At 43.2% G+C, this 13,590-nt stretch overlaps 1 protein-coding gene across 1 annotated transcript in view; it reads right to left on the reverse strand.

Moving 5' to 3' along the window:
* The window catches only part of NTPCR (nucleoside-triphosphatase, cancer-related), a 30,553-nt gene extending 17,309 nt beyond the window's left edge, over positions 1–13,244 (reverse strand). Inside the window, exons 1-3 of the mRNA XM_047759554.1 lie at positions 13,048–13,244; positions 8,656–8,818; positions 8,069–8,165 (exon numbers count right to left, since the gene is read on the reverse strand). Of these exons, the coding sequence (XP_047615510.1) occupies positions 8,069–8,165; positions 8,656–8,818; positions 13,048–13,081 (294 nt within the window). The 5' untranslated portion in view covers positions 13,082–13,244. The remainder of the gene's footprint in view (positions 1–8,068; positions 8,166–8,655; positions 8,819–13,047) is intronic.
* Between the last annotated feature and the right edge of the window lie 346 nt (positions 13,245–13,590).

The following is a 13,590-nucleotide window of genomic DNA, read 5'->3' on the forward strand; positions in this document are numbered from 1 at the left end:
CCGTAACACATATAATGACGAAGAAAAAGTTTGAAATATTATGAGAACTACCAACATGTGGCACGGAGAAATGAAGTGAGTGAATGTTGCTGGAAAAACGGCAACAATGAATGGATTTGTTAGTTGCAGGGTGGCCCCAAACCTTCAACTGTAAAAAACGACGTATTTACAAAGCCCAATACAACAAAGTCTGCCTGTACTAATTTCTAAATTTTCTTTATCAGCTGTATCTACGATAACTATTTTTTTTGTAATTTCAACTGCTTAGTAAAAATTTTTGATAAAAGCTTGGTATCCTTGATGCCTGATAACCTTTTATTAGAAATTGCCTGAGGGTGATAAAGTTGATTATTTTTGCTACTGTAAAATGGTGATTTTTTCCAACTAATGAGGTAAATGGCTACAAATTGAGAAGTATAGCTTAGACTGGGGGAAAAAAAAAATCAACCATTATGGGGTTATTTAGTTCAAAATTTGAATGTACAGTGATTCTGTCTGTTTCACCTTACTAGAGAAATTATTTTAAAAGGCAGTAGTTAAATTTGCTTTTCAGTTAAAGCCTCAAGAAAGGTTATTATCTTAAGACAACCTAGGGAGTTTCCATTGTGGTGCAGTGGAAACAAATCCAACTAGTATCCACGAAGATGTGGGTTCCATCCCTGGTCTCACTCAGTGTGTCGGGGATCCAGTGTTGCTGTGACTGTGGCATAGGCCTGCAGCTGTAGCTGATTTGACCCCTAGCCTGGGAAATTCTGTATGCAAAAAGCAAAAAAAAAAAAGGACAACCTAAAAAAGTTTTTAAAAAATCAGAAATACTAACTAGGAGAAATGTCAATGAGGAAGACGGGCATGGTCATAAAACATCACCTTACTGCTTATTATTTTCAAAGGAAAAGAGTAAACACAGAGTGGAGAAACTGGACAGGTCCTTGATGGGATGAAAGGAACAACGTAGAGTTAAAAAAAAATAAACAACTGAAAAACTTTTAACCTCATTAGTACCTTAGAAATGCAAATCAAAGGGAAACAATGTGTTTTAGTGTCACAAGTCAGTGCAGTGCTCAGTGTGGGCCGAAGTGCAGCTAGACAAACACACCTGCATGCCAGGCACACAGCAAATTCACACCCCTCCGCCTGCCCGGAATCCACTTTGGATCCTCCGCGGGAAAATGATCCTGGCTGGAGAGAAAGACTGGTGCATAAGGGGGGTTTCCTGCAAAGTGTCCCACACTGAGGGAGTAACAGTTCAATCGGAGATGAAAATCCACACCACGATATATTATGCAACCATTAAAGTATCACAACATTGGAGTTCCCATCGTGGCACAGCGGAAATGAACCTGCTGTCACCATGAAGCTACACATTTGATCCCTGGCCTCACTCAGTGGGTTAAGGATCCAACATTACCGTGAGCTGTGGTGTAGGTCACAGATGCGGCTCAGATCTGGTATTGCTGTGGCTGTGGTGTAGGCTGGCAGCTGCAGCTCTGATTTGACCCCTAGTCTGGGAACCTCCATATGCTTCAGGTTCGGCTCTAAAAAGAAAAAAAAAAAAAGTACCACAGCTTTGAGGATTATCACGTTGTGAGACCATTCCCACGTCAGTCATATTAAAGGAAAAAACCCAAACCTATACAACTATATTTGGTTTTTCCCCCAATTCTGGATGGTTATAATAAACAAACTAAGTATAGAAAAAGGGCAGAAACAAGATATGCTAAAAAATGGTTAACTCAATGATAAGACCAAATTATCCACATTTTCCTTTCTTATACTTTTTACAAATTTCCTACCTTAAGGATGTGGTATTTTAATACTCAAGGAAACAGTAAATGTTGTCAAATAAGGAAAGATGTCACCATTGAATGACAAAAACATCAGCAATAGTCAACTCTATAAAGGACTTTCTAAAAGCCTTACTAAGGGTAGGATGTTTACAATCTACTCTCTACTTATGTCCCCTGTGCCCACCCTGGTGGACTGGCCTCCGCTCCATCCTGAGGAAAAGCAGCAGGGGCCCCAGGGAAGGGTGGGCCTCCTCCCCCCAGGCCCCTCCCAGGCCTCCAGCTGCTGCTTCCCGCCTCCCAGACACATTCTTACTCCTTAGCACACAGGCACAGCCCTGCTGGCTGCATCAGAGTTTTCCTTATGCTTTTCACAGTTTTTTATAAAACAACTCAAAGTATTTTTCACCCATACTGAAATTTCTTTTTCTTTTTCTTTTTTTTTTTTGGTCTTTTTGTCTTTTTAGGGCTGCACCCGTGGTATATGGAGGTTCCCAGGCTAGGGGTCCAATCAGAGCTGTAGCCACCGGCCTACGCTAGAGCCACAGCAACGCCAGATCTGAGCCTCGTCTGCAACCTACACCACAGCTCACAGCAACGCTGGATCCTTAACCCACTGAGCAAGGCCAGGGTATGAACCCTTGTCCTCATGGATGCTAGTCAGGTTCATTAACCAATGAGCCACGACAGGAACCCCTATACTGAAATTTCTTATACATAAAAGAGCACTTCAGGAGTTCCCATCATGGCGCAGCAGAAATGAATCAACTAGGAACCATAAGGTTGCGTGTTCCCAATTGCATGTCCCAATTCCTTCTCCTTTCTTTGTCCCCCAAAAATATATGAGATGGAAGAAAATTTTCTGCTCCAGAAAAGAAACTCATGAGCTTGACTGGGTAAGAACATGCAGCCTGGGAACTTTTCTTTTCCTACCTAGAATGTGAAAGTCTGGGTTTGGTAATCAAAATATAAAATATTGAGAGAGTCTGTTTTTCTTTCTTTTTTAATTAAAAAAAAAAAAAAGAGTCAAGTTCTTTTTCCGGTCAGCACACAATTTCTTATATAATCCTGCAGCTAGACATTAAGTGTGTCTGTGCTCACTGCTCTCCCAGGAGTATCTGCTCCAAGCAAGGTAAATAAAAGTCAATTTTTGGTATTGATCCCACAGCCAAAGTCAGAGTCTTCACCTGGAATCTCATTTGAAGTATTTCACCCGCCTCATGATTTAAGTAGAGAGGCATGTACTTCATGGGAAAAGAACTAGAGAGAAAAACCTCATGTTTTCTGACTGCTTCTGTGCAACCCAACACGCCAAGGGTCTCCAGCACAGGGAAGGAGGGAAGTCCCAAGAGTAAGAAGTTAGGAAAGGTGGGGGGAGCAGGCAGGGGATGAAGCAAAGGCACAGGTGGACTTCAAGGAGCAGCAACTGCAACCAAAACACAGCACAAGATCCTGCCAGCCCTCGAAGGCAGACACTGCCCCAGGCACCTACCACAGCCCTCCACCAAGCACGTCAGCAGAGCCCTGAATGTCAAAAGAGAGAAGAAAGGCCAAGATACACGGCAAGTGCCAAGGGCCAAAGGCTGGGGAGCAGCTGAGCCTGCAAGGGGGAGAATGGGGAGGAGAGGCAGGGGCCAGAACGCCCGGACAGCACAGCTTCCAGGCCACAAGAGGACCATGGACTCGACTGCTGGTGCTATGGAGACCTCCGGAAAGTTTATAAAGAATTGCTTCCTGATTGATCCCTGGCCTTGCTCAGTGGGTTAAGGATCTGGCGTTGCTGTGAGCTGTGGTGTAGGTCGCAGACGTGGCTTGTATCCCACGTTGCTGTGGCTGTGATGTAGGCTGGCAGCAGGAGCTCCAATCAGACCCCTAGCCTGGGAACTTCCATATGCCTCGGTGTGTGGCCCTAAAAAACAAAACACAACAAAAAAGAATTGCCTCCTGAGACAGGTCTGTCCTATTCAATTTTCACAAAAGCAAATCAATGCAGTAAGTCTCTTAACAGATTAGATATAACCCACATTCCTTAATATGGTCCACAGGGACCCCACATCCAGCACCCCTACCCACCTTACTCTCCCCATGTACCTCCTTCCCCACCCGCTCCTGCCTGGGGCCTGCCCGTCATCTACAACATTCTCCCCAGACCCCCCAGTACAACACCCCAATATTCTCCATCTTTTCATTTCAATCCAAATGTCACCTCCTCAGAGCTCCTTCCTACTCACAGATTTCAAGTCGGCTCCTCTTGCCTCTCAGAGCACCCTACTTTTAATCCTAGCAGTATTTATGACAATTACACATTCATTCATTTAATGTCTACATTTCCCACCCGAATGAGAGTTTTGAGAGAGTTGAAAATGTGTTTTGTTCATGTCTGTTTATCCAGGATTTGATAAATATTTTATGAATGAAGGCAAAAAACAAGTGATATATATAATCAACAAAACCAAAAGTTGGTTCTTTGAAACAATTGACTAAATTGACAAAAGGCTGGCTAGATTGACCCCCTAAAAAGAGAGGATTTTAAATAATTAAAATGCATGAAAGAAGGGAAACTACAGTCCTTGCAAAATAGAAAGGAATGTATATGAACAAGTGTATGCCAACACATCAGATGACATTATCTAATGACGTGGACAAATTACTAAAAGACACAAATCACCACAAGTCACTCAACAAGAAATAAAAATCAGCAGGCCCATAACAAGTAAAAAACATTGAATTCATAATTAAAAAGCTTCCCCTGAAGAAAAACCCGGGCCCGCATGGCTTCACTTGTGCATTCTGGCAAACATTGCAAGAAAAATTAATATCCATCCTTGGCAAACTCTTCCAAAAAATTAGAAGAGGAATGAGTACTTCCTAATACATTCTACCAGAGCAGAATTACCCAGTGTAAAAATCAGACAAAACTGTTACAAGAAATGAAAGCTACAGCCCAAATCCCTAACAAAGATAGATGGGGAAATCCTCAACAAAATACTAGCAAACAGAATCCAGCAAGATACAGAACTATTACACATACCCCATGACCAAAGGGATTTATTTCATGAAAACAAGGCTGGTTTAACATGCAAATGTGAATTCATATAAAATACTATATTAATAACATAAAGGATAGAAGCCACCTAATCACCACTATCAATGCAGCAAAAGATTTTGACAAAACCCAACGCTTCCTCATTTAAAACATAAACAGAAATAGAAAGGAGCTTCCTCAACCTGGCAGTGACCTTAGCTAACATCACACTCGATGGTGGGGATTGAATGCGTCCTTCCTAAGATCAGGAACAACGCCAGAAGGTCCACTTTTGAGACTTCTACTCAACACTGAACAGGAGCTTCTGGCTCAGGCAATTAGGAAAGGAAGAAGGAAAGTTATCCCCATTGACAGAGGATAAAATTTTCTATACAGACAATCCTAAAGAATCTACTAAAGAACTAGAACAAACGAGTTTAGCAAGGTTGCAGGATACAAGGCCAATACACAAAAATCAATAGTATTCCTGTACATTAGTAATGAACATTCCAAAAATAAAATTAACAAAATGATTCCGCTTACAATAGCATCAAAAAGGTACAATTTTTTTTAAAAAAAGCATAAAACTTGTATACTGGAAACTTCAAAACAGTATTATTTAAAGAAATTAAAGAAGGAGGTCTCATCATGGAGCAGCTGAAATGAATCAGACTAGGAACCATGAGGTAGGTTCAATCAGTGGTTAAGGATTTGGTGTTGCCGTGAGCTGTGGTGTAGATCGCAGATGTGCCTCAGATACTGTGCTGCTGTGGCTGTGGTGTAGGCCAGCATCTGTAGCTCCAATCTGACCCCTAGCCTGGGAACCTCCATATGCTGTGAGTACAGCAAAAAAAAAAGGAAAAGGAAAAAAAAAAAGCAAAAAAAGGAAAAGGAAAATAAAAGAAAAAAAGAAAAAAGAAATTAAGAAAGTCTAAGTAAATAGAAAGATGTTATATTCATGGATCAAAAGATTTAATACTTTTGAGGTGGCTCATACTCCCCAAATTGATTTACAGATTCAATACAATATCAAAATCCTAGCTTCAGTAATCAAGGCAGTGTGGTTCTGATGTAAGAACCAATGGAAGTGACACAGGATAAATGGAATAGTACTGAAAATCCAAAATTAATCCTTCGACTATGGTCAACTGATTTCAACAAGAGTGCCAAGACAATTAAATGAAGAAAGAATAGTCTTTTCAACAAATGGTTCTGAAACAACTGGATATATTTATATGTAAAAGAATGGCTTTGGATCCACACCTTATGCCATATACAAATATCAATTCAAAGCAGACCACAGGCATAAATGCATCAGTAAAATCATAAAACTCCTGAAGGAATACATGGGAGTAAATCTTTATGAAACTGTGTTAGCAAAGCCTTCTTTGATTAAACATCTAAAGCACAAACATAAGGGAAATAGATAAACTAGACTTTTCCAAAGTAAAAACATCCGATGTTTCAAAATGCACCATCAAGAAAGTGAACACAGCTATAGAGTGGGCAAATACAGTCATCCCTCACATCTGCAGGGGACTGGTTCCAGGACCCTGCCCCAACACCCAATCCACTGACAAGTCCCTCATATAAAACAGCATAGTGGTTGGTCCTCCACATCCACAGACATGGAACCCATGGATAAGGAGAGCCAACCGTAGACCTGCAATTTGTATATCTGATAACTGGTATCCAGAACTTATAAAGAAATCTTACAACTAGTAATAAAAGACAACTGAACCTATTTAAAAATGGGCAAAAGAAATAGATACTTCTCCAAAGAAGATACACAAATGGCCAATAAGTACATGAAAAGATGCTCAATATCAATAGGTCAATAGGGAAATGCAAATTGAACCCAAAATGTGATATTGCTTCATACCTACTAGAATGGTTACAATTTAAAAAACAGTAATAACTGGCAAGGATGTGGAGAAACTGAAACCTTTATCCACTGCTGGTGGGAATGTAAAATGGTGCAGCTGGTTTTCAAAACATTCAAGTAATTTCTCAAAAAGTTATATATAGCATGACCTTATGACCTAGCATTTTCACCCACAGAGAACTAAAAACAGACGTCTATCCAAAAACCTGTATGCCAATGTTGAGAACATTATTCATAATAGCTAAAAAGTGGAAACTTATCCAAATGTTCATCAACTGAAAAATAAATAAAATGTGGTATATGCATATAATGGAATATTACACAGTCATAAAGAGGAACGAAGTATTGATACATACTGTGATATAGATAAAGCCTATAAATATCATGCTAAGTGAAATAAGCTAGTCACAAAAGACCACATATTGTATTATCCCCCTTTTAGGAAATACTCAGAACAGTCAAATTTGTAGAAAAAAGAAAGCAGGGTAGTGGTTGCCAGGGGCTTAAGGGACATAAGAATGGAGACTGCTTAATGGGTATGGAGTTTCTTTTGGGGATGACAAAAATGTTCTAAAATTAAGCTGTGCATAACTGGTTGTACAATCCTGTGAACCTATGAGAAAAAATGAGCTGTACATTTTAAATGGGTAATTGTATGGTATATGAATTATATCTCGATAATACTGCGTAAAAAAATAACAGGTAATATACCATGATATGATGAGCTAGGGGCTTACCATTACGTTCATAAAGACATTTTACATTCTTAAATGTTTGTTTGTGGTGCTGCCGAAACAGGGTTAAGATATAAACAAGAAAAGGCCAAGAAAAGGTTTATCTTTGGGAACCTTGGTAGCTAGGCATCAGAGCTCTCCCAGTATAAAATATTTACACATTGAGTTCCCATCATGGCTCAGCGGTTAACCCAACTAGTATTCATGAGGACACGGGTTCAATCCCTGGCCTTGCTCAGTGGGTTAAGGATCTAGGGTTGCTGTGAGTTGTGGTGTAGGTCACAGAAGCGGCTTAGATCTGGTGTTGCTGCGGTTGTGGCATAGGCAGGCAGCTGTAGCTTTGACTTGACCCCTGGCCTGGGAACCTCCATATGCTGCAGTGCAGCCCTCACAAGACAAAAATAAAAAATAAAAATAAATAAATAAAATATTTACACATGCTGCAACAAGGAATTTACCTGTAGTTCGGAGTGACAGCAAATTATGTGGCATATCCTTCCTGAGGCTCACTCACTTGCAGACTTTCAAGCTACGAGCACAAAACTGGCCTCTCTTTCAGAGCAAAAGCCACTCTGTTTAAGGGCCAGCAATTCCCACAATGCACAAAGAACAGATGGGCTCAAGAAGTGGAAATACTCACAGTCCTCAAGACGGGAAGTGCTAGCTGCTCGAAGGAAGTCAGATCCACCACGTACTGCCCCACCCGGCACTCACGCTTTCCAGGCGGAGGCGTGGACCTGAATGAAAAGACAGGGCATCCTTTGTTGAAAGACTCCTGTATTGATTGCTGGTGTTCAGTTGCTCCACTGGGCCTGTGGCCTTCTGCGTGTGCTAAATCATCCTCAAAAATCACCCACACAAAAAGTGGCAGCGAGCAAAGCTGATCTAATTGTATGTTCTCTCCTGGGAGTGGAGCTAATATGGCTGTGCACACCACCACCCACGGCCTGGCAGTGACCCCAGGGAGCTGGTGTACCGTTCATCTTCAAGAAGTGGCAGGAGAAGCAGGGCTATGGATTAGCAAGTGAGAAGAGCTTATGACTCAGTGGAATAAGTGTTAAGTGAAATATGGTATTTTCAACGTCGCTTTTCACATGATGGTTTCAATCTCAGTCTTCCTTTTCGGAGAAATCTCTAAAGACTCAAAATTCTTCAAGAGAAAAAAGATCACCTGGCTCAGCCCTGGGCTCAGGGAGAATAAACACAGTAGAAATGAAGGTGCATTACCCAATCCGAGACAGAGGTCCCCGCATGCCAGATAATGTGACAACATCGAATCCTATTCTTCTTCCTCCCTGTCTGACTTCTTCTGTATAAAATCCATCGACAGGCACACCAGAGGATTTTAGAGCTTCACTGGCTTTCTGGATCAATGTTGTTTTTCCAACTCCTTAAAAAAAAAAGAAAAAAAAAAAAAAGCCCATTAGGAACCACTCCCTCGCTAGAAGCAATCACCATGAGGAAAGAAATGGGCTGCACGAGGATTTTATGAATATTAACTTCACTTAATTCTGATTGCTCCAGGTGTTCAAACTTTTTAATTTCAAGTAGAAACAAGCATAATAAAAACCCTTATGGTATCCTGAAGTTTATTTTTAAATTCTGAAACATTATTAGTTTTGTCACATATAGGATCTAAGAACCAGTTGAGTGGTTTTCTGATGATAATCTCAAGAGCAATTTGCATCCTATGAAACAAACTTCCATTTTCTCCTAGGTTTACTCTCACTGGTTGAGCAAACTTTTAAACCTAGAAAGCGGAGTTGTTTCTGCTTCTGTCAAAGGCTGGACACTTTAAGTTAGGATGTCAACCTTCAAGATACTCGGGCCTGGAGTTCCCCATGTGGCTCAGTGGGTTATGAACCCAACTAGGACCCATGAGGATGCAGGTTCAATTCCTGGCCTCCCTCAGGGTTGGGGATTTGATGTTGCTGTGAGTTTGTGGTGTAGGTTGCAGACACAGCTTGGATCTGGTGTGGCTGTGGCTGTGGCGTAGCCTGGCAGCTGTAGCTCTGATTCAACTCTTAGCCTGGGAACTTCCATATGCCACAGGTACAGCCCTAAAAAGAAAAAAGAAAAAAAAAATACCCTGGCCTCTGTTTAACATAAACTTACACTGTGTGTCTCCTGAAAATGTGACTGTGAAATACCACTAACACCACTAAAGTGGTAGTTTTTCAACTTTTTCAATCCCACGAGGTTGGCAACCCCTCCTCCCATCACCTCCTAGAGTGTCCCTAAATATTCCTTTGGCTTGTCCCCAACCCCTCCCCAAAGTATAACCTATGCACCTCCACCCCCTGGTCCTCCCCACCCAGGACCCCTTCCTTTCCTCCCAGCCTGGCCCAGGGACTACTCTGATTAAGTCTTAGGTGTTTACACGTAATGTAATAATATTAGTCACTGACACTACAGTGCCAGGCCTTGGTCTCTATGCTTCACACCCATTTTCTTGGGACTTTTCTGAAGGGCCATTTCAATTGTGCCCACCAGAGCACACGGCAACTCCACACCTAGAAATTCATCCTCAGTAATGAATCTGACAGAGATATACGAAATAAAACATTCACTTCAGCATTCTTCATGCTTGGGCAAAACATTAAACACAACTTAATGCTGATCCTTTAGGGAACATTAAACTATTGTTTAAGTATAATGACACAAATACACATGCAGCCATTAAAGAGTTTATGGTTTAGCATGGAAAACAGACCACAATATATGAAAATAATATATGATAAAAAAAGTAGGTTAAGAAACAGCAAACATACATAGTAGTATTCCTTTCTTTCTTTTAAAGACCACAAAAGACAAATGTTGGCAAGGATGTGGAGAAAAGGGAACCCTTGTACATTGTTAACGGAGATGAAAAATTAACTGAAAGATTTCTAGAGCTGAAGAGGGAAGGGGGGGGGGGGCTTGAACCCAGTGCCTCTTCTTGCTTGACAGTGTTCTCCCTAACAGATAGGTAAGTATCTAAAGATGTCCCCTTTTGTTACAGCTCTTTCATTTTGTCTTTTTCATAAGGTACATAGCTTTGTTTTTTCTTAAATCAAGAGTAATACCCAGGAGTTCCCATCATGGCTCAATGGTAGTGAATGTGACTAGTGTGTGTGAGGATGCAGGTTCGATCCCTGGCCTCACTCAGAGGGTTAAGGATCTGGTTTTGCCATCACCTGTGGTATAGGTCACAGATACAGCTCAGATCCTGCGTTGCTGTGGCTGTGGTGTAGGCCAGCAGCCGCAGCTGTGATTCATCTCCTAGCTCAGAAACTTCCATATGCCATGCCTTTTTTTCCTCCTCTTCAGCTCTAGAAATCTTTCAGTTAATTTTTCATCTCCATTAACTAAGCTGCTCCCCTAGTGTTGTCTATACCAGCTAAGGAGTGACCTGTGTGAAGGAGAACCCAAATGAAAGGCCCACACCAGGCACAGACAAGAACAGGTCAGAAAGCTTCAGATTTATTTTGGTTCTGGTTCTTCCATAAAGCCCTCCCTGAAATAAAGACTCAAGGGTAGGTAGTTTAATTTGGGATGCAACAACCCAAGATGGCATGCTGGTAGGGAGGTAATCAGATTATCAAAGATGTTACCACTGTGGGTAGCTTAATCCCGCTGGGGAGTCCTAGGAGACAGTTTTGGACACGTGGCTCAGCGTTCTGCTGTCTAAGGAGTGAGGGAGTAAGGAGCCTACCCACTAACTTCCATCTTTCATGAGTCATGGCTGCCCCTGGAGGGAGAGAATTCTCTGGCCTTTCAGGCCTGCCCTGTGTGGCCTGCATGCAGGCAGGGAGGGCTCCAGTGACCAGAGAAAGCCCTCCAGTATGGATCACGGGCTGTATAGGTAGAAGTTGGAAAAAAAGCTAAATGCCAGAGTTCCCATTGTGGCCCAGTGGAAACAAATCTGACTAGTATCTATGAGGATGGGGGTTTGATCTCTGACCTCGACTCTACCTGTGGTTAAGGATCCAGCATTGCCATGAGCTGTGATGTAGGTCAAGACGCAGCTCGGATCTAGCGTTGCTGTGGCTGGGGCTCGGGCCAGCAGCTACAGCTCCGATTCGATCCCTAACCTGGGAACATCCATATGCCACATGCGCAGCCCTAAAGAGTTAAAAAAAAAAAAGAAAAGAAAGAGAGAGCTATACTGTAGGATTAAGTCTTTCAACGATGTGTATGTACATAAAACTTTTATAAAGAAGGAAATGGAAAGAACAGTACTGGCCAGACTCTGTCCCCACCCACCTCCAGGACTCAGGCAGGTACAATCATAGTAACAAGCCACCTCTGTTATGAAACACATTGATGTCTTAGGGCCAGTCTGCTGAGAAAACTGCATTCCAGGTTTCAAATAAAGGACTGGCAATCAACTTTCAGAAGACGGTCCTTTACAATATTAAGGAGTACCTCTGGATATTAGAAATTTCTCAAAACACCCTCCACTCCCCACTGTACCATTGTCTGGTACAAATAAAATTCCCAAATGTGCAATATTAAGTTAGCCTTTGCTACTTAAGGCTAAACATAATCATTAAAATAAAGTGAAAGAAATTCAGGCCCAGGGTTACACTTGTTATGAACTCACAGCAAACTTGAAAACTGCAAAGAAGCTGAAGAAATCACTTGCTGCACTCTAAGCCCATCTCTTTTATTTTTCCCCCTTAACCTATCTGATGCTGCCACAACCTTCCTGTCTCTTCTTTTAGTCATGCCTTACCCATGTGCTGCATCTTGGCTTAAAAGGCATCTATCTACTCCTCCAGTCTCTCATTTGAACGGATGAGAACTTCACAGCCACAGGGTTAAGGGATGTGCCCAAGGAGACCATTAGAAGGGACCCGATCAAACCGAATCCGACTAGGAACCATGAGGTTGTGAGTTCCATCCCTGGCCTTGCTCAGTGGGTTAAGCATCCAGCGTTGCCAGTGAGCTGTGGTGTAGGTCGGAGACGCTGCTAGGATCTGGCGTGGCTGTGGCTGTGGCTGTGGTGTAGGCCAGCGGCTACAGCACCGATTCGACCCCTAGCCTGGGAACCTCCATGTGCCATGGATGCAGCCCTTAAAAAAAAAAAAAAAAAAAAGACATAAGGGATCGGCACTTGGGGAGAGAGGGGAGGTACCAAGATTCTCAACCTGAGGTCTCATTCATGGAGGGAATTCAGGGGTATCACTGAACGTGGATGGGGAACAAGTTACAGCTTTTGTTTCACTATCCTCCAACTGAAATCCCGCAATTCCTTTCATGATAAATGCAGGCCAGGTGCCCCAGGACCAACAACACGTGTGACTATTCCTATCAATCACCGTGGTGGCAGGGGTGCTGAAACAGTGTCAGTGCATATCACAACTTCAAAGGTGCAGGATTTACTGCTGCTGCCCCGACCCTGCTATTTAATTCAATAAAGAAGCCCGCGTCTGACTACAAGTCGGTTCTTGTTCCCCTGCAGTGGCTTCATTTCATGTCTCTTATGAACTCACAATCACGTTTTCTGGGAGAGAATACGGAGGCATCAGACTACCACGCCTGTGATTTCCACCGGGAATTTTAGAGGCCACTGAGGAGACCCTCCGGGAGCGCACCCGCCGCACCCCCTCCCGCCCCCCCCCTTGGCGGGGTTACCTGGGGGCCCAGTCAGGAACACGTGCCGAGCCATACCGGTGGGCAGGGGTCAAGACACGGGTGGGAGCCGCGGTAGAATTAGCACAGCACGTAGGGGTGCGGGTCACGACCCAGGACCCACCTCCCCCCCCCGCCAGAGCAGCGGTCCCCACCTCCGCCGGCCGGAAGCCCAGCCCCCACGGACGCGCAGGCGCGGTCCGCCTGGTCCGCGCATGCGCCCTTCGCTCTCAGCCTGGGTGCAGGAGGACGGCCTCAGTTCTTCTAGGACGGGATGGGCGTGGTCTGGTCCTGTCTGCGTCCTTGTGCTTCAGCCTCGGTGTTGCACGTCATTGGGGTGTTTACCAGAAGATGTGCATAAGAACGTGTTACTAAGCCCGGTGAGCGCAGTTGCCCGAACTCTGCCTCGAGACAAGGACCTGCGATGTGAATTGTCCCTAGGCTACGGGGACAGTCCTCCTGAAGGAAGTTTAGGTCTGGAAGCCTTTCCCAAACGAGGAGGCTTTGCTAACGATTGGAACTATTTACCCAGTATTGTCAGCTCTG

Source organism: Phacochoerus africanus, chromosome 15 (genome assembly GCF_016906955.1).
Source record: "Phacochoerus africanus isolate WHEZ1 chromosome 15, ROS_Pafr_v1, whole genome shotgun sequence".
NCBI classification, from domain to species: domain Eukaryota; kingdom Metazoa; phylum Chordata; class Mammalia; order Artiodactyla; family Suidae; genus Phacochoerus; species Phacochoerus africanus.